At 42.2% G+C, this 18,390-nt stretch overlaps 1 protein-coding gene across 2 annotated transcripts in view; it reads right to left on the bottom strand.

Annotated features, from left to right (window-relative positions):
• Positions 1 to 18,390, bottom strand: part of KIF3A (kinesin family member 3A) — a 302,929-nt gene that overhangs the window by 154,887 nt on the left and 129,652 nt on the right. Inside the window, exon 11 of one of the 2 annotated variants that reach the window (XM_078684197.1) lies at positions 15,320 to 15,328. The exons of the other annotated variant lie outside the window; for it this stretch is intronic. Coding sequence (XP_078540323.1) covers positions 15,320 to 15,328 — 9 coding nt within the window. The remainder of the gene's footprint in view (positions 1 to 15,319; positions 15,329 to 18,390) is intronic. 2 annotated transcript variants of the gene reach the window in all.

Genomic DNA, 18,390 nt, shown 5'->3' with positions numbered 1-18,390 from the left:
AACTCAGGATAGAGGCTGAAAGATCGTAATATTAGCCTGAATATCCCAGACTCGCTGCTCGGGAGGGTAAACCAGAAACAGCGTTGAATCCAGAACCGCTCCGATGAAGGGGAGCTTCTGAGAGGAACTCAGGTGCGACTTCGGCACATTGATGGAAAACCCCAGAAAATGCAGGAGGTTGGCCGTAGTCTGGAGGTGGGTGACGACTGCCTGGGGCGAGCCTGCCTTCAACAGCCAGTCGTCGAGGTAGGGGAAGACTGACACCCCTGACCTGCGCAGATGAGCTGCCACCACCGCCATCACCTGCGTGAACACCCGAGGGGCGCTGGTAAGGCCGAAGGGGAGCACGGCAAACTGAAAATGCTCCTGGCCCACCGTGAACCGCAAGTAGCGCCGGTGGGACGGCAGGATGGGGATGTGAAAATAAGCGTCCTGCAAGTCTAACGCCACTATCCAGTCTCCAGGGTCCAGGGCAGTCAGGACCTGATCCAGAGTCAGCATCTTGAACCTTTCCTTCCCGAGGAAGCAATTGCCGTCCCGGAGTTCAAATATGGGGCGCAGGCCCCCCTTGTCCTTCTTGGGGACCAGAAAGTAGTGGGAATAACAACCACTCCATACTTCCCGACCGGGATCGCTCTCGATGGCCCCCTTGTCCAAGAGTCAAATGATCCCCCGACATACGGTGGAACCGAGGTGGCATGGCCGGAGGAGAGGACAGAAAGGGGAGTGCGTAACCTCGGCTGATTTTCTGCAGCACCCACTTGTCTGAAGTGATTTTGTACCAGTGGTAGAGGTGGTGGCATATCCTGCCACCCACAAGCGTGGGGTGCTCTCTGAAGCTCGGATTAGGAAGGCTTAGAGGCGGAAGCAGCGGGGGTGGAAGCGGACTGACCCGCGCGCTGGTTACCAGACCCGCCCCTGCAGAATCCACAGCCGCGGCTGCGCTGAGGCTGGTTCTGCAAAGGCTTGCTGGAAGACCGCGCCTGGGTGCCCCTGCCCTGGACACAAAAGGAACGAAACCCAGGCGTGGTATGGTTCTTTGTGTAAAGACCCAAACACATGGCCCTGGCACAAGAGTCTTTAAAGCGCTCCAGGGCATAGTCGGCCTGATCACCAAAGAGGCGGGAGCCATCAAAGGGCATATCCATGAGCGAGCTTTGGACATCGGGTGAGAACCCAGTGGAATGCAGTCAGGCATGGGGCCGCAACGCCACAGTCGTAAAATTGCGCTGCCCAACGAATCAGCGGTGTCCAAACCATACCGGAGGGCAAACTTCGCCGCATCCTTACCCTCCGCAATGGCTTGGGAAAGGACAGCCTGGACCTCCTCAGAACACTGAGGCAAGACCTGAGTAACAGAATCCCACACTGCGTGGGAGTAACGGCCCGACAAGCAGGCGGTGTTCACCGACCGCAACCCCAAGCTGGCTGAGGAGAACAACCTCTTGCCAAATTGGTCTAGCCTTTTAGAGTCCTTATCCGCGGAGCCATGAGAAAAGCACTCTGCGACGTCGAGGTTTGAATGACCCGGTTCTCAGGCGTAGGGTGAGTGGTCAAGAAGGCAGGATCACCAGGAACAGGGTGATGATGCCTAGCGATGTTTTTATCCACCGGCGCGGCCGTGGCCGGACGAAACCAGGTGTCCAGGAGGAATTAGGTGAGGGTCTCATTGAATGGGAGCAGCGGCTCCGACGACGTAGACGCCGTCTGGAGCACTTCCGTAAGGAGGTTGGTTTAAGGGCCACCGTAGGGAGGTCGAGATGGAGAGCATCTGCAACCCGACGCAGAACCATGGTGTAGGAAGCGCCCTCCTCCATAGAAGGTGGAGGAGAGGCAAACCCCGGGTCAGAAGATGCATCAAGTTCGCCCGCACCTTGAAGGTTGTCCACCCAATCCTGCTCGGCATCCCACTGCCGGCTGCAGCGGTAGGGCCGGAGAAGTGGCAGGTGGCATCGGGAACGGCGCCAGCCAGGGCCGAGCCGGAGCCATATCCAAATTCGGATCCCAGGCCGGAACGAAATGGTTCGGGAACCAGGGCAGGGGTGGGAGAAACAGCACCCAGTGCGGTGCCTATGGCGGAGCCAAGGGCGGCTCCGGGGCCAGAGCCAAGGGCGGCACCGGGGCCGGAGCCGGCAGCACTGCACCTTTTGGCGCAGGGGCCGGAGCCGGTGGCGCAGGATCCTGTGGCGCCGGTGGCAGAGCCGCCGGGCCAACCGGATCTGGACACGGGACCATGGGGCCCGAAGCCGCGCCGGCGGACTATGGCAGCAAGAAACTCTGGCATCTGTTCGGGAGTCGCCGACGGACCCGGGTATAGCAGGTAGGCCAACGGGACTCCCTGGCTCCAGAGGAACCGCAGGAGCGGAGCCCCTGTCCCCCTCGTCTGCCTCCGGGGAGCGACGGGGGACGTCGGAGAGCGAACATGCTTCTTTGACTTCTTTTTATGGCGCCGCTTACCAGAATCTGAAGGCGAAGACTTCATGCCCGAGGAGCGAATGTTATGTTTCCGCGAACGGCCCCTAGACCTGGAGCGGCGGTGAGAGGAGTGCTGGACCTCCAGCAACTTCCGGCACCGCTCTCGCAAGGCCTTTGGGGCCATGGCTCGACAGACTCAGGAGTCATGGTCGGTCTCCAGGCAGTAGAGGCACACATCGTGAGGGTCTGCCACTGACATGTTACGGCGGCACGACCCACAGAACTTAAAGCCGGGCATCCCTACGCGCACCAGGAGACAAGAAACGGAGACAAAAAGTCTCAGAAAGGTAGTCAAAAAAATTACTGAGGTACGTGCTCAATCCGGATCTGCGCTTTCGGCGCGGACAAAGAAAGAACGGACATCAGCGCGCATGGGTGGCGCCTACATACCCTCCGTGACGTCATCTCTGCACTCACAACGCCAGTGACGGACACCGAGCCACACGACGCCACCTGCCGACGCGCAGGTGTACTGCTAAGCAAAACTTTCCGGATCCAGTTTGACGCCTGGGGAATATTCTATGGTAAGGAATCTATCACTAACGTGTCTATTTCATATATATTATTACTGTTTGAGAAAGTGCATTTCTCGAAGTTATTTGGTCAAATCAGATGGCGCTAGGCTTCAGCTCCTATTTTAAGCGCTTTTTATGGTATATAGGTGGGTAGCTTATTTTTTGTTCAGGTATGGTCAGTGGTAATGCCATAGGTCACAATCTTTAAAGCAAGGTCACGCAAGCACACGCACACACATACACACACACACACACACACACACACCCAACCCCACAATGCTTTGTCGTAAGTAAATGGTCCCATTCATGACAGACTACATGGATCCACCAACAAGGGCACGTAGGAAGTCTACTCAACCAGCAGTGCTAGAGATAGTACTCACTAATCTTAGAAGGCAGCCAACTTTGGACAAACCCCATCTCCAATCGACCACAGTACTCAGCTGGAGAGCAACTTGTTCCAAAAGCACTGTAGAGCACTTGCCAGGGTACTCGTGCTGAGAGGCTCTGAGACAGGTATACGTATTGGTCAATCAGAATAGCTGAAATCAGCAGCAGGTGGGCACATTGCTTCTAGAAAAGTGACTTTCTACATTACAATTATAATTTAATATAGTCATACACTTACAACAATCCATTTGCGATTATGGTGGCCTTCTTTATACTAAATCAAATGGTTGGAAACAGGAACTAAGCTGTAGTTGGTTTAAAGGTAGGACCCAGTTTTCTATTATTAATCTTAGATTTATACACTATACTTTACAAATCTATTTGTTGCTAACTGCTCAACTTAAAACATGTATAGCGAAGTCAGAGTTTTAACAGTACTGAAGTAAGCTAAGGTGTAGAATCAGAGTTTTTAAACTGAAAAGTAAAGGTATAAAATAAATATATGCTTAATCAAACGATGGCCCTCTTCAGCATGGTATAGATTGTGAGAAATGACTACTCTGAAATCAAAAGATAAATGACTAAAAACAAGTGCTCAATAAAGTTACACGTCAAACATGAAAATCTCCTGAAATTAATATATAATTGCAAGGAAGCATTTAGCTCTGACCTTTCTCTGTCAGAAACGTAAATTTCGAAATCCGGGAGAAATTCCATGCCCAAATGATGGCTTTATCATGTCAGTAATACTGATTAATGTTGTGCACTGTAGACTGAAACAAAACTACTTACCAATTACGAGAGTTCCTTCTAAAGCTTAATTTTAAGAATGCATTATTTGGTTAACCGTGACACATGCAGAGGAGAGGATTAAACTATACAAAGTAATGATGCAATTTATATTCCATGAAAATATTGCTGAAAATACCCACATTTTCCTAACTCTACCAATTAATTGTCAAAAAATCCAGAGATTATCCAAACGGTGGATGCTAGGGTCCTCGATTATATTAGCAATAACTGGGTGAGCTTTAACGAGCATTAAAATGGGAGAAGCTCTCATTAAGTAAGCTGCATCCAGAGAACTACTATAGAACTGCAAACATTGGGGTTTGGAAAATATAACAACACAGATTGTTAGTTTTCCTATTCCTGTTGAAATAAAACATATTCTGAACATAGTGCATTTACCATACTAACCTAGAAACAACTATTCTATCTGGATCATACCAAGGTTTGTGCCTTATCAAAGAGTAACAGATTCTGCAAAAGATGGTTACCTAATTTTACATGTAAAGGGCCGCACATTGGAGTTTTGGAAAAACTTTGAGGAAATGCTTGATGTGTGCGCATTGCTAAGTTTGGACTGAAAAGGAATTGCCGTTCTAGTAAGATCCACCTTCAAACAAAAGACAAATATAGGCCTATTGGTGTGAAAAAAAATGATTTGCTGTAAACAATAGCGTTTTAGATCACCTAACCAATTTGGTCAAAGGGGAAATGTAGAAAGAAGAATAAAATTCTGCAATATAACAATCTGGATGAGATTGGAAAGGCCTAAAATATATTAGATATGTGGGGAAAAAACAGCTCAAAAGAAATTCCCGTTTGAAAAAAATCAACCTGTGTTTTCAGGTTCAACCAAAAGAGCATTGTACAAAAATGTACTTCAATGGTGAGGACAAAAAAAATAACACAACCTGTGAAGAACAACGATATGGAGATGCTCTTTTAATTAGGTAATATTAAGACCAAGGGAACCATAATACTCCTAAATGAAGAACACTATATTTTAAAATTAAAAGACAAAAAAGAAAAATGAGGTAGTACAAGTAAAGTGTGTGTGGGGGAAGGGGGGTAGAGACATTTGTACCCGAGATGCAATAGGGAATCCCTTTACATGATAGATTTTGGCTTATGTTTTTACATAAACTCATTGTTCAATATTTCTGGTATTCTTATCCCGCTCTGAATGAGGATATTTTATTTAGCAATTATTGTGGTGCACTACTTTTTAAGAAGATAAAAAGCAGTCCTAATTAGATACCAAGAGATGTAGTAACCGAATCCCTGCCAACCCATTATGATCGTTTACACTATATTTCCCTCTCCTTTTCTCACATATATTTTGATTCAATTCAATTCAAGAATTTTTTATTTCGGCCAATATGACCATAAAAGCACAAGTAAAAAAGACATCACAATTCATACATATAAATTCCAGAAAATATAGTGCATGTGCAATACAGTATCAAAGAATTCCAATTAAAAATTATAAAATGTAATAAATACATTAAAATAGGCATTATCGGTATTTGAGATTTAAAAAAAAAAGGGTGAGGTTGATACCAGTATGAAATCACAAAAGAGTAATGGAGTTACCAAATTAGGCAGAGCCTGATTTTAAAATAGCTCGGCGCGCACACACCACATGGAGAATAGGTATCGGTTGACAGAGTACACAATGGGCATGCTAGTATCATATTTTAAAATCCTTTAGGCCTCTGCACAATGATTTGTTCCAAGGTTTCTGCATATCTGTGCTAGCCATCGGCATCTGTTCCAAGGTTTCTGTATATCTGTGCTAGCCATCGGCATCTGACCTTCTTATATGCCGGGCAAGAGAAAAAAACATGTTGGACTGTCTCCGAAACGTGGTTACAGGCTAGACAGCCCAGAGTTAGAGTGCCCCCCCCCCCAGTTATTTGTAAAGGCTCGAAGCGGCAGTGCTCCGTGCCTAAATTGTAGGTACAGCTTTTTTGCAAGGGGAGGTTGGATGACATCAAGAACAGGTTCTACGCTGTACTGCTCTTTGATCTCTAAAAAGGATGCAGTCAATGTACCAACCGCAGGGTTTCTCTTAAGCGGATTAATTTTATATTCGCTAAAGATCTTTGACAGGGTCTTCTTGGATATTGACATGCTGCTTCCTTCAGCGTTAGCCTATAGGTCGCCCATCCCCAAGTCTTCTAAGGAGTTTTTAATATACCCAGCCATAGGATTTTGCTGGTGGTTTGCAGGCTCAGCACTTCCTTTAGCTCTACTCTTAAAGCGTCTAATTCTGGGGTGCTCCATAAGCGGTGCCAATGTAGAAGGGGCTCGAGGGAGGCTTCCTCTGCAATTGGACCAACCCCAAGATCCATTTGAAGTGGCGTAAGTCGAGTACTGACGGGAGGCCTAAAAGTTGTCTGGTAAAGGAATTCTCATTCTTTGATGGGGGGTCGGATGGCTGATGGCCCCAGATTTCTGCCCCATACAAAGCCGCCCCCCTTATTTGGGCTTTGTAAATTTCCATCAGTGGCCCAACCATTTTATGGGTACACTTCCTGAGCACTTTGGCCAACCCCCCGTTGTCTGTGCCAGCTTAAGGCTGGCCTTCTTTATTTGTGTGCTCCACTCCATCTTCTCAGTAAGTGTTAACCCTAGGTATTTAAAAATGGTCACTTTCTCTAGTGGTTTCCCATCTAGCTGGGGGTTTGGTTGTGTAGTATTTTTTACATTAAAAGCCATGTATTTAGTTTCTTGTGTACTTATCTCTAAACCCCTGCTTTTACAAAAAGAATGGAAAATATCTAGAGCCCTCTGTATTCCCATAGGGGATTTAGATAGTAAGAGGGTATCGTCGGCGAACATCAAGACCGGAACCCTGAGGTTCGCCAGCCTAGGGGCATTAATATCCCTCCCAGCGGTCAGGGTTTCCACTAGACCATTAATAAATTGACAAAAAAAAAGGTTGGGGCCAACTCGCATTCTTGGCGTACTCCTCTTTCTATAGAAATGGGGTCAGTGAGCTCACCATTCTTCTTTGATTTGGGCAAAATTACATTCATGGAGCAGTTTCATCTGGTAGCAGAGGTAGGGGGGGGGCATTTCTATTGGACCACAGTTTGTCCCTAGGGACCAGGTCAAATGCCGATTTTAAGCTGACAAATAACAAATAAAGGCTGCCGCCTTCCAGAAGTACTGTCTTCCAGTATACGAGTTGCAGCCTAAGAATTTGATCTATTGTGGACATTCTAGCTCTAAAACCTGCCTGGAAGGGGCGGAGTATAGAATACTCCTCCATCCAACTCTCTAATCGACCCAATAGAACTTGTGCGTAAATCTTCTGGGTGATATCTATGAGGCTTATTGGGCGATAATTGGCGGGTATCTGTGGGGAGCCCTTCTTATAAATAGGAATAATTTCCGCCCCCAGCCAGGTCTTGGGAATCGGCATTCCCTGCAGGATAGCATTAAACAGGGTCCATAAATATGGTGCCCAGATATTAGGCTCATTACAGAAGAGGTCACCTGGGATCTTGCCTAGTCCCGGTGCCTTACAGGGGGTAACCCTGCTAAGAGCATCCATTATCTCTTTTAGGGAAATTATTGGTGCAGCAGAAATGGATGGCTGCAGGTGGTGGTACTCAGTGTCCTGCCCAACTACAAACTCTGCTCTTTCATATAGGGATTCAAAGTGGGCCTTCCAAAATTCTTCCCCCAAATTTGGTTCTATAGCCAATTTGTCCTCTGTGCCATCAGTGTTTACTAAATTCCAAAAGCTCCTCATGTCCTGCATTGCATGGCACGATGAACATGAGATTTATTTATTTTATTTATAGATTATAACGCGCTAGAATCGACTCTATACAGAGTATCTCTGCGCTTACATGGAACACGCAGTGTTCTAAATTGACCAACCAAAACTAAGCAATGTTTACATTTAAATGATAGTAAAATGGTTTCTTGAATAATAATGTGAAACACTGATCTGTATACCTTCTAGGTGGCTTTAAATGAATCTACTGAAATACCACTTCTTGTTACTTTCAATTTTCAAATGACGATTAAGAGGTTTGGATCTATAAAAACTGGGACATACATCTTTGAGGAAATAAGTTGATAGCTAGATCTCCCTAGCTCAATTGAGTGTTGAAGTATCTTAGGAATAAACAAGTGTAGAAATAGGAAAGCGTAACAACCAGGCAATCGTCCGAAAGCCACATACTGTCTACAATGTGCTGCCCCTGTGATGAGATCCTCAGTGAAGACTTATCCATTGCAGTCAGAAGAATGCATGCATCCACAACAATGCAGAGGCACCACCAACCACAAACCAAATTAATTACTAGTGGCCTTCCCAGTAATGACTGAGAAAGTAGGGTCATTCCGGTGTAGTGCTAGAGGCACTCTTGTGGTTTGACACCCAGTGATGACCTTTGACTACCATTATTGTAACTGACTTTAGTGTCTTATTTCATCCTAGCCTGGATGTACGACGGTCCTGCATTTGCCTTGCTTCTCTTTCTTATAATCTTGCTTTCTTTCAGTGGGAGCGGTCACGGAGTAAGACGGCCTTGCCAAGAGCAGAACGTGTGGGATGTGCATTTGAAAGCAGGAGAGAGAGAGAGTGAGTTGTGGAATATAGCCTTTGGTCTCAAAGTGCAATGTTGTGGGCAGTGAGGCGCACATGTGCCCGGTGTTGTATGAGAATAATGAAGCTCTTACTATTGGCTTTGACATGACCTTATGTCATCTTGTTTTCTGACTTTGGCTTGCTTCAGCATTTCTGCGTGCACAGTAGCCCTTGCAAGTTACTTGGGATATTCACGTTCAAGGTCTTTCTGTTTTTGTAAGGGATTGTTTATGTATTCTGAAAGGCTTTTGTGAGCTTCGTCAAGACAGAGGCTTAAATATGTGAGATTTGGAGAAGGGGGGCGCGAGAGCTCCTTCCTGCCGTGGGAATGCTTGCTTAGAACCTGGCCAGTTCTGGTAAGATTCCTCTGGCCCAAGGGAAGGTCTTTCTCGAACCTTCTAGTGTGTTTAAAGCTGAGGGTTGTGGACTTGTAAACCAGGAGTTTGGAATCTGAGCGGGGGCGGACGCGTCTACCACAGAGTGGGCCCTGGTTGCGGAGTCTCACAATCACGGCTGTTTACTTCTCCAGTCTGAGATGCAGTGTTCTTGCATCAAGTGATATATTGAGTTTTGGTTATTGACGTTGTGATGTTTGGCCAGTGGCTTTGATTATTTGAGGAGTTTTCTTTGTGGTGTAGCAGTGAGTTGAGATGCACAGCCAAAGTAATGATCTGATGTAAGTAAATAAATAAATATATTATATATATTATATATATCTTTCTAATCTCTTGCAGGATGTCCAGTATATTTGCTTGAGTTTTATCTCATATTATGTGCTGCGTGTTTATTAATCAGTATTATTCATGCATTTAGGTTATAGCTTGTATATATATATATATATATATATATATATATATATATATATATATATATATATATATATATATATATATATATATATATATATATATATCTTTGTGTAGTTGAATCTTGTGCATTTGATATCAGGGAAAGCCTTTCTGTTAGAGAGCATTGTGTGAAATAAAACCCCAAGCCTTATTCTAAAGAGAGAGTCCTTGCATTTTGTAAAATAATACCTTTTCTAAAGGTGCTATGTTAAAGTTTTTGGCTGCACCGGGTGTTGGGCTACCAGGTGGCAGATTCTGTGTTATCTGGTAGGCACGATCAAAACACCCGGTCAACTATACAAAGCGCTGTGATCCTTAAAAATATTTGACTCGGTGTGATTTTTCTCCTCAAGTAGAAAACATTTGTTTGGCCTAAAAAAATTACAAACTAAATTGGTCTTCTATAATGTGAAATATCAAAAAAGATAACTAGGCTTTTGCATTTCTCTTGGAAAAGCTCAAATGATGGGTGGACCGTTTTTTGTGGAGGACTTCTGTTTTTCTGTAACAGGCAGGGGAAACTTCCAAAACAGGTTACATGAACGAACTCAAGTATGTAGAGAGCATAAGGACCAGGACACTCAATCAGTTGGTGGGAAAAGGAGGACTGTCCGGGACCCCACTGGAGATGAATTATCACTTTCCAATGGCTGATCCTCATCCAGAAAATCAAGCTAACTTGAGATCTTTATTGATCTGACTGAGTAATGCTAAATATCAAAGTTAGATGCACATCAGAATCCTCTGTTTGCATATGTGTAAATATAATCTGTCTTGGTTGCTACAATCGACACGCAACCCTGAGTACAATGGCGAAAGTTAAATTGGCTCCATATTTAGCTTGGTAGAGAAGACAGTCAGAGAACTTGCAATCACTGCTAAAAGGGTAAAATAAATTATTGCCTAAGACAGGAGGATGATGGTGCTAAGCAACTTCTATGAGCATGGAGGCACGAAGCAAGCATCTATCCAACTGTGCAACCTTTATAAAATGTATTTTCCTTCCAGAAACCTATTTAAACATTGTGTAAACAAATTTCCCAAGCAAAACATATTTTGACCTAGAATGCTGCAATATTATCCATTTAAAAAGTACGAACCAGACTATCACATTGGTTGTGCTTGCCATGGAAAAGCTGGCTGGTCAAATGCTGACTGTCCTCTAAAAGTTAGATTTCTTATCAGCAAGTGTGTTTTGTTTTCTAAGGCACCAGAAGAAAGGAATTACATATACATAGGGTAGAGAGGGGTTATTCCTCATTTGTGAAGGTCATCATGCGGATAAATTCCTTCTGAAGAGTGTACATGCCCAGCATACTCCAAGAGCAGTGTTAAAGGCAAGAGTAGATAATATGGTAATGACACTGGGAAATCTAAGCTTTTCAACAGTAGAAAGAGCTCTGCAAAAAATAACTCCTGGGAATGGGCAGCTGCTATTAACAGTCACTTTGGAACCTTTGTATAGCAGTGATTTGGTAACATAGCACCTACGGAGGAACTTAGGGACAAATTCATCAAGCTAAATTGCACTTGCAAAGGGCAAGATTCTCAGAATCTTGCCTTTTGCGAGTGCAATTTTTGCATTTGGGATTCATCATCCCAAATGCAAAATTCGCTATTAAAGAATTCGCACATTTGCGAAGAATTGCATTTAAGGAATCTCTATTTGAGATTCCTTAAATGCAATTCATGAATCATTTTAAAATTGCGAAATTGCAATTTTGGGCCGCTATTTACCGAGAGGTCAGACCTCGTGGTGAATAGCAAAAACTCAGAAAAATGCATTTAAATGCATTTTTCTAAGTTGCATGTTACACACACACGTCCTTTGGACATGTGTGTGCGCTACACCAATGTAGATTACATTTATGGGGTGCTACAGGGTGTCCTTTGGACACCCCTGCACCCCTGAAATCGCATCCTTATTTGCGATTAGCTAATTGCTAATCGCAAATAAGGAATAACTCCCCATGCATTCCTATGGGCCTGTAGGCCCATAGGAATGCATGGGGAGTTATTCCTTATTTGCGATTAGCAATTTGCTAATCGCAAATAAGGAACATGTAGGAATCGCAATATTTTTTGCAATTCCTACATGAATCCCGTTTTGCAAGTCCTTAATAACGATTCCTTATGAATCGCTATTAGGGGCTCGCAAAACGGGAGAATGATGAATCAGGCTGTATGATTTATAGGGCTAAATAGAAGTGTTCTGGAAAGCAAATAGGTGCACCTGGCTAAATTACTGAAGACCTAAGAGCACTGTCTGAAGAATTTCGTTTTCCTTAATTTAGAAACTTTTATGATGGAATAATCATGGAAATGAGCACCCAAATAGTTAGTTAGAGACACGTTCCAATACAAAGACTGTAGGGAATATAGGTACCACCCACTGGACAGGCTTCTTCATGCCTCTGTGGGAGGACGCAAGCACCATAGATTAGAAAGGCCACATTTTGCAAAGAGCTCCTATTCCATAAATGAGAATTAAGAGGCTTCTATAACCGATCTACAAGATAGCAACTATTTTATTTCTTCTAGAGGCAAATGTCTAATGCTATCCCCCTCATGCAGGAGGAGAATTCACAAGTCATTTAATGTCAAGTTGACTTTAAAGGGCCTGAAACCTTACAATAAACACCCTACGGATCCATAGTCAAAAAAAGGCACTCTCCTTTATACGTGGAAAAAAGTGGACGTTTTTGTAATCTATATTATTCTAATAACCTTCATGGTTTCCTTGCCACTTTTCACATGTCTGCAACAGTAGTATCAAACACCGCAGCACATAGTGACATTTCATTAAAGTGACAAATGAAGACAATGATGGGAAATTATGTGCATATTACTATATCATATATCTATCTTTGTTGTTTTTCCCCAAGGAAGTCAACAAATGTATTGGAGTCGAATGTCCATTTTATGACAGAACACAACTTCCGAAAGGTAAAGGATATGTATAAAAAGGATAATTTTGATGCAAAAACAAACTTTGATGAGCTGGTTACAGAATTCATAGAGGACAGCTTCAACAAATTGCAAAAAAGTGCTTCAGTTTAATACTGTCAACCTAAAGCTAAGAAGGTATTTTGTTTAGGCATCTTGGTTCAAGAGATCTGGTATTTACTAATAGGCCTATAAATCAGCCAGGCAAGCAAGACCTTGCTGGAGTGGAATGCTCCCTTCAGGCACAGCTTGTTCCACAGTCTCTCCATAACCAGTTATAACCTTCCTTTTTAAGGTCCCACATAGGTTCACAGCCTTTATACTGCTCTCCCCACTCAGAACATGGGGAAACAGGCTGCTTGAGTTAAGCATGCTATGAACAAGTCTAAACAAGAACTTCACCATATTCTGATTTTTAGTAGCAATGGCACTGGTGTCAAGGGGGTTGGCACCAAGTTACTCGGCATGAATCAGTTGAGACGGTCTTATGCAGACATAAGACATGGATCAACGAGCCTACAAAAAAAGTGACTTGCCCACCTGGGACAATGTTTTTGCTGAGCTGACCTTTTTAAGGCAATGTATTTAGGGATGAGATGACCAATTGGCACTACTTTCCAAAAGAAAACATTATGACAGTGACTAAGAAGCTTCCAGCCAATGAATGACCACATTTTCAGCCATGTATTAACAGAACTGAACTTCACTGAAAGCAAGGAAGGTGCCTGGTAAGAAAGTTAACAGGAACTGCCAGGTAAGAGAAGAAAACAAGGACTGTCTTCAACATGCTTTGATCAATGCTGCCTACACTTTTAGCATTTGGAGGACTACTTATTTTGCTTATGAGTTTGTGGCTGAGGACCATTCAACACATTACGAGTAAGAAACTTTCAGAATGACAACTTGAGATTGAGCATTTGTCATTCTACAATATCTTCAGTGTTGTGTTACAAGTACTAAATGTAACTTGACAAGTTTTTCTGACCAGTACGAAAAATCTGTTCCATGGTTCAAATCAGCAATTGAGAAAAGGAAAGGGTTGTAGTATCAGAGTCACAAAAGAATCAGAAGTCTCAAAGATTTAAACACAAAACAATTTAGTGTAAATTAAATTTAAAAAAAATCAAATGCAGTAAGAAGAACCATGAGGGGCCTATTAGCAAACTGCATTTTGTAGTGCATTAGCTGTATTTCAACAGTACAACTAACATACTACAGATTGCTATTGCATACTTATGGTCTATGCCTCAGTATCTCCTATCTTACACGTGTGGACATCTCAGTCCCGACTGTGGACGTCTCCGCACATGTTATGTTTTATATTTTTTATTAGTAAATAGGGGAGAACACTGGTGAGAGGGTGTAAACTTGAGAATATTTACAACTGGGTTGGCCTAACGGCTAAGGCGCTCGACCTCGGACCTGGGGATCTGGGTTCGAGTCTCGGTAACGACGCCAAAAACCCCCGTGATTCTGGCCAAATCACTTAATCTCCCCATGCCTAAAAAATGAAAGTGTGTCCTCATGTAACATAACTGGTGCTATGTAAAGCGCTCTGATACCCGATTCGGTTTGGTTCTAGTTCGCGCTATATAAAACTCTGCAAAAAAAAAAAAAAAAAATGGAAGATGTGTAAAAAGGTTTTAAGGCAGGGTTAGGTGGGTGTATAGGGAATGACATGTACCCAGCCCCAAAAGAGCAAGCTTATTACTATTTGACAAACTGCAATTCCAAAATATCCAAACACAGCGATACATGTACTACAACTCCGAGCTGGAGTAAGTCCAGCAGCACGTATGGCTAACCACTGGTACTACAACACACTACCACAATAAATAATGGCAACAGGGACTTAAAGTAAAAGTAGGAATTACTGTTAAATTAAATTAACCTATTTTTCCATTTCAAAAATACATGTAAATTGTGCTTGTTAAAAAATAGCATTTTATAAAATTATTTTAAATATTTTTTATACATATTATTTCTCCATTTTAAAATAAATGTAAGGTTATTTCCAAAATACTCAATTAAAATTATTCTATACATAAGATTTGGAAATTCTTAATAAATAACAGTGAGTTTTTTTAAATACATCTTTGAAAAATAATGTTAATTGAATATACTTACATTAACGAAATATTTTATTCAAAATTAAGTTACGCATAATATTGTCTATTTTTGATTGCCTACTTTGAAAATAAATACCTAAAAAATAATTATTTGACATTAATATTTAACAGGAAAAAATGTAAACTATATTCACTTGTCATAACTTAAATAAACCTTTCTAAAAGTAACTATTCTTGACCATTGGGAGATCTACGACCTGGTTGTGATGGTCCCAGCCAAGAGTGCAAACCATCACTACTAGTAGTAACTTTATGGTCATATATGAGGCTTTTACTGACTCCTCTCCCTGTTTCAGGGGAGAGGCCATGCAAGTCTACACTTACCTTTGTAAATAGTGGATAGCCAAAAGCAGTAAAGTTACTCAAAAATGTAAGAGTAAACTTTCATGTGTAAAGTTACTCGTAAGTATGTTTATCTTTGTGAACAGGCCCCTCATTTGGTAACAGCATTCCCAACAGAAATGCTTATAACACTTAGTTATCCCACTCCACACAGGTTCAGTGAAATCCAGCTGTCAGGAATCTGCGGAAACAGCAGTAATCAAGAGAACAAGCATAGCCTTGGGCAAGAGCAATTATGATACTGATTTATATATGGTGCAACTACGTCTCACCAACCTGCTAGATCTTGCATTAAAAGGCAGAAGGAAGAAAATTGAAGAAAGGCAGCAGGTGCATGAAAAGGAGAAGGAAAAAAAAAGAGAATGATTATTTTATTGTTCTTTACCAACTTTAAATATCAAAGAACGTACTTTGTCAAACTCACAAATTAATGTTTTCACTCAAACATATTTTATGATGCCTTTAATCCCTACATTTGAATTCAGCAAAAAGAGTGATTACTTTATAAAATATTGTTCTTCTATAACTTTTCTGAGCATAAAACTTTCTCTTTATATATCTGCTAAAATAGTTAACATGAGCCTTCTAAAAAAGATCAAGTGCTATACAAGGGCTATCCAATTACAGACTGTTGCCAACCATTTTGCATTGCCTGTTTGATAGTGTGGATTTAACGGGCAGTTTACCCTACCCATGTACCATGTATTACAGACAAGAAGGCAATTAATTAGTTAAGCTTGTCAAATAAGCACATTGGAAAATAGGCAAATTTCACACAAACGTTGTCACATATTAAAAGGGTGTTCATTTGTATCATTGTTCAAGGCATCCATGAAGTTAAATGGATAATGTTGGCTACTAAAGCAAGTGCTGAAGAACAAGCAGCACCACAATGGGACAAGCCGAAAGTGGTTAATACAAAAGAACGCCAATTTGAATGTGAGGAAACCATGCATTAAAAAGGCGCTTTTCGGGTAAAGGGCACGTACTAGTGAACCATGTGTTGTTACTATCACTAAAGGGTACCTACAGTACTGAGGTGCACTAGGTTTAAAAAGGAAAAGCTACCCATAAGTTCTAATCAATTGTGTAGATTTACTCTTAACTACTGAGCAGAGAAAGAGTGGTCTGCCTTTAAGTATTTTTTTCGCATCTTGGGGTGCTGATGTGTGTTTAAGAAAACTGTTGTTTTACATAATGTTATATTTGCTCTCTGCCGGACCACCCATCAAAAAAATACAAAAACTGAAATAGACTGTTGTGTTATCAAGTTAAGTGTGTGCCTGGATACATTTTTAAAACGATATGAGGTGAGATGAAGTTTTAATGCAGAGACTTTACTCTATAGCAGATTAATTTGATTACTTAGTAAGAAGCGGTTAAGAATACCTTGGTTCAAGTACCACGCTCCTTGCAGCGATCAGGCAACGTGTAGCTAATCAACTTTTTCTTCAAAAGATAGCGAGGTTAAACACCACCACCAGTAATACTACCAGATTTCAAAACTTTGATCCTGTCCTTTAAACCAACCGTTCACAGTGGACAGAACATGTATTGTGGCTAAAACGACCCACTCTAACAAAATAAAACATCGTCTGCAAAGGCTCCAATCATTTAAGGAACAGAAATTTTAGCTTCGATTTATTTTTCTCCTAACACAACTCAGTGACCCTGTCTGGTGAAAAAGTAAATGTATCTCACCTTTGTAACTTCTGTTTTCTGAGACCGTGGGCTCTTTCAAATTAACAACTTCAGGGAATCCTTGAGCCAATACACATAACAAGAAGCCACAGACTCTTTGATAAAATGGGTGTCAGCCTTCCTCCTTGAAAGTGGTATGTCCTCAGAGCACATTATCCTCAGTGTCACTAATGTACCATACTTTACACCTAGTGTGTGAGCAGGAGTTTCTGGGTAACATGGACTACAGGAAGCTCGTCATATTCCAAACTTTGGTAATCTACTGGTAAAAATAACACAAGAAACGAGGGGTGAGAGGATAAACGTCCCTCTTCGGCCTCCCGCTTAATATCTTAATCACATGAATAGAAGAGGAATAAAGAATATATGTAGTGGTGAGTGAATGTTGGGGGAGTACACCAACTGTATAAAACTGCCCTCACACACAGCAAGCTGTGTTATGCTTCATCATAGGGCTGCTAACACACCTCTGCGCAGACCAACACTGGAGGTGGGCAGTAGGGTAGGGGAAGACAATACAACATAACATACAGTGTAATGATCTCAAGTGAGAAAAAGTGCAGAAAAAGTGGTGTAAAACTGATATCAGGATATCCCCTTAACAATTTTAATATAGGGCACCCTGTCCAAATTAAAAACAAGAGAACTGTGGATGCTGGGTTGGGGAGCTTATAATGAGACACCAATCCCTCAACACTGTGATCCCTTTGGCGCTTACCCGACCTCCTTAAAATGCAGGAGTAGTGGGAAAAAGTTTAATCCACTGGAAAGCCTACCGAAGGCTGGTGAAACTGTAAAGTCAAATCAGGCTTCAGATGAAAGAAGAATTGCATTGTCTTAATAAGTATCCTCTTGAATGAACCTTTCTAAAAATGCAATGCTTGAACGTTTCACCAAGGAGATATGCATGCCAGAATTCAGTCGACAAAGAAGCTCATTTAAATAGGTGACAAAGAGCATTGAAGGATGTATAAAATCACAAGTAATCCATATGTTATATACAAGCTTGCTAAACAAACAAGCTGTATAGGTTGAAAGTGGCCGCCATACTATATAGTTTAGAAAATGCAAGGGGCCTGACCTACCTCTTGATGCCCAACTCTGAGAGGATGTATGCCAATGGTAAACATTTTCATGAAGTAGAAAGAGCATAGATTTCAAAACCGGTCAGCCAATAGTGATGCATACACTAATTGTAAAACCATTACCACTAATAAACCTCTAGCAGTCGACTCAAAATGAGACCAAGCAAGCATGGACAAAATGGCAATCTAAACCTACTGTGGAAAGATTTGCTAGACACGAGGAGGGCAACCTATACAACAGCAATGAAAAAACATTCAGGTGGCTTTATTAAACATTAAAGAGATTGTTCTGGATGAACCCTCCCCCCCCACCCCCACAACTGTAGTAAAAACGCCTGTTGCGACTTACACTTTGCCAGGGTGTAGTACCCATGTGTATTATCATCTTTCAAAAGAGCAGTAATGCACCTTTAAACTTCATGCATTTTCTTTTTTAAGCAAATGTTTGAAGGTGTCCAGTGTTCATTTATATTAACTGGTCTATTCTAGAGGAGTAAAATCTAGTACTTTAAAGCCATGGTGCTATAGCTTAGCAAGGGGCCAGAGGGTAAAGTATTTGAC

Source organism: Lissotriton helveticus, chromosome 3_2 (assembly GCF_964261635.1).
Source record: "Lissotriton helveticus chromosome 3_2, aLisHel1.1, whole genome shotgun sequence".
NCBI classification, from domain to species: domain Eukaryota; kingdom Metazoa; phylum Chordata; class Amphibia; order Caudata; family Salamandridae; genus Lissotriton; species Lissotriton helveticus.
This window is presented reverse-complemented; position numbering and strand designations above follow the sequence as displayed.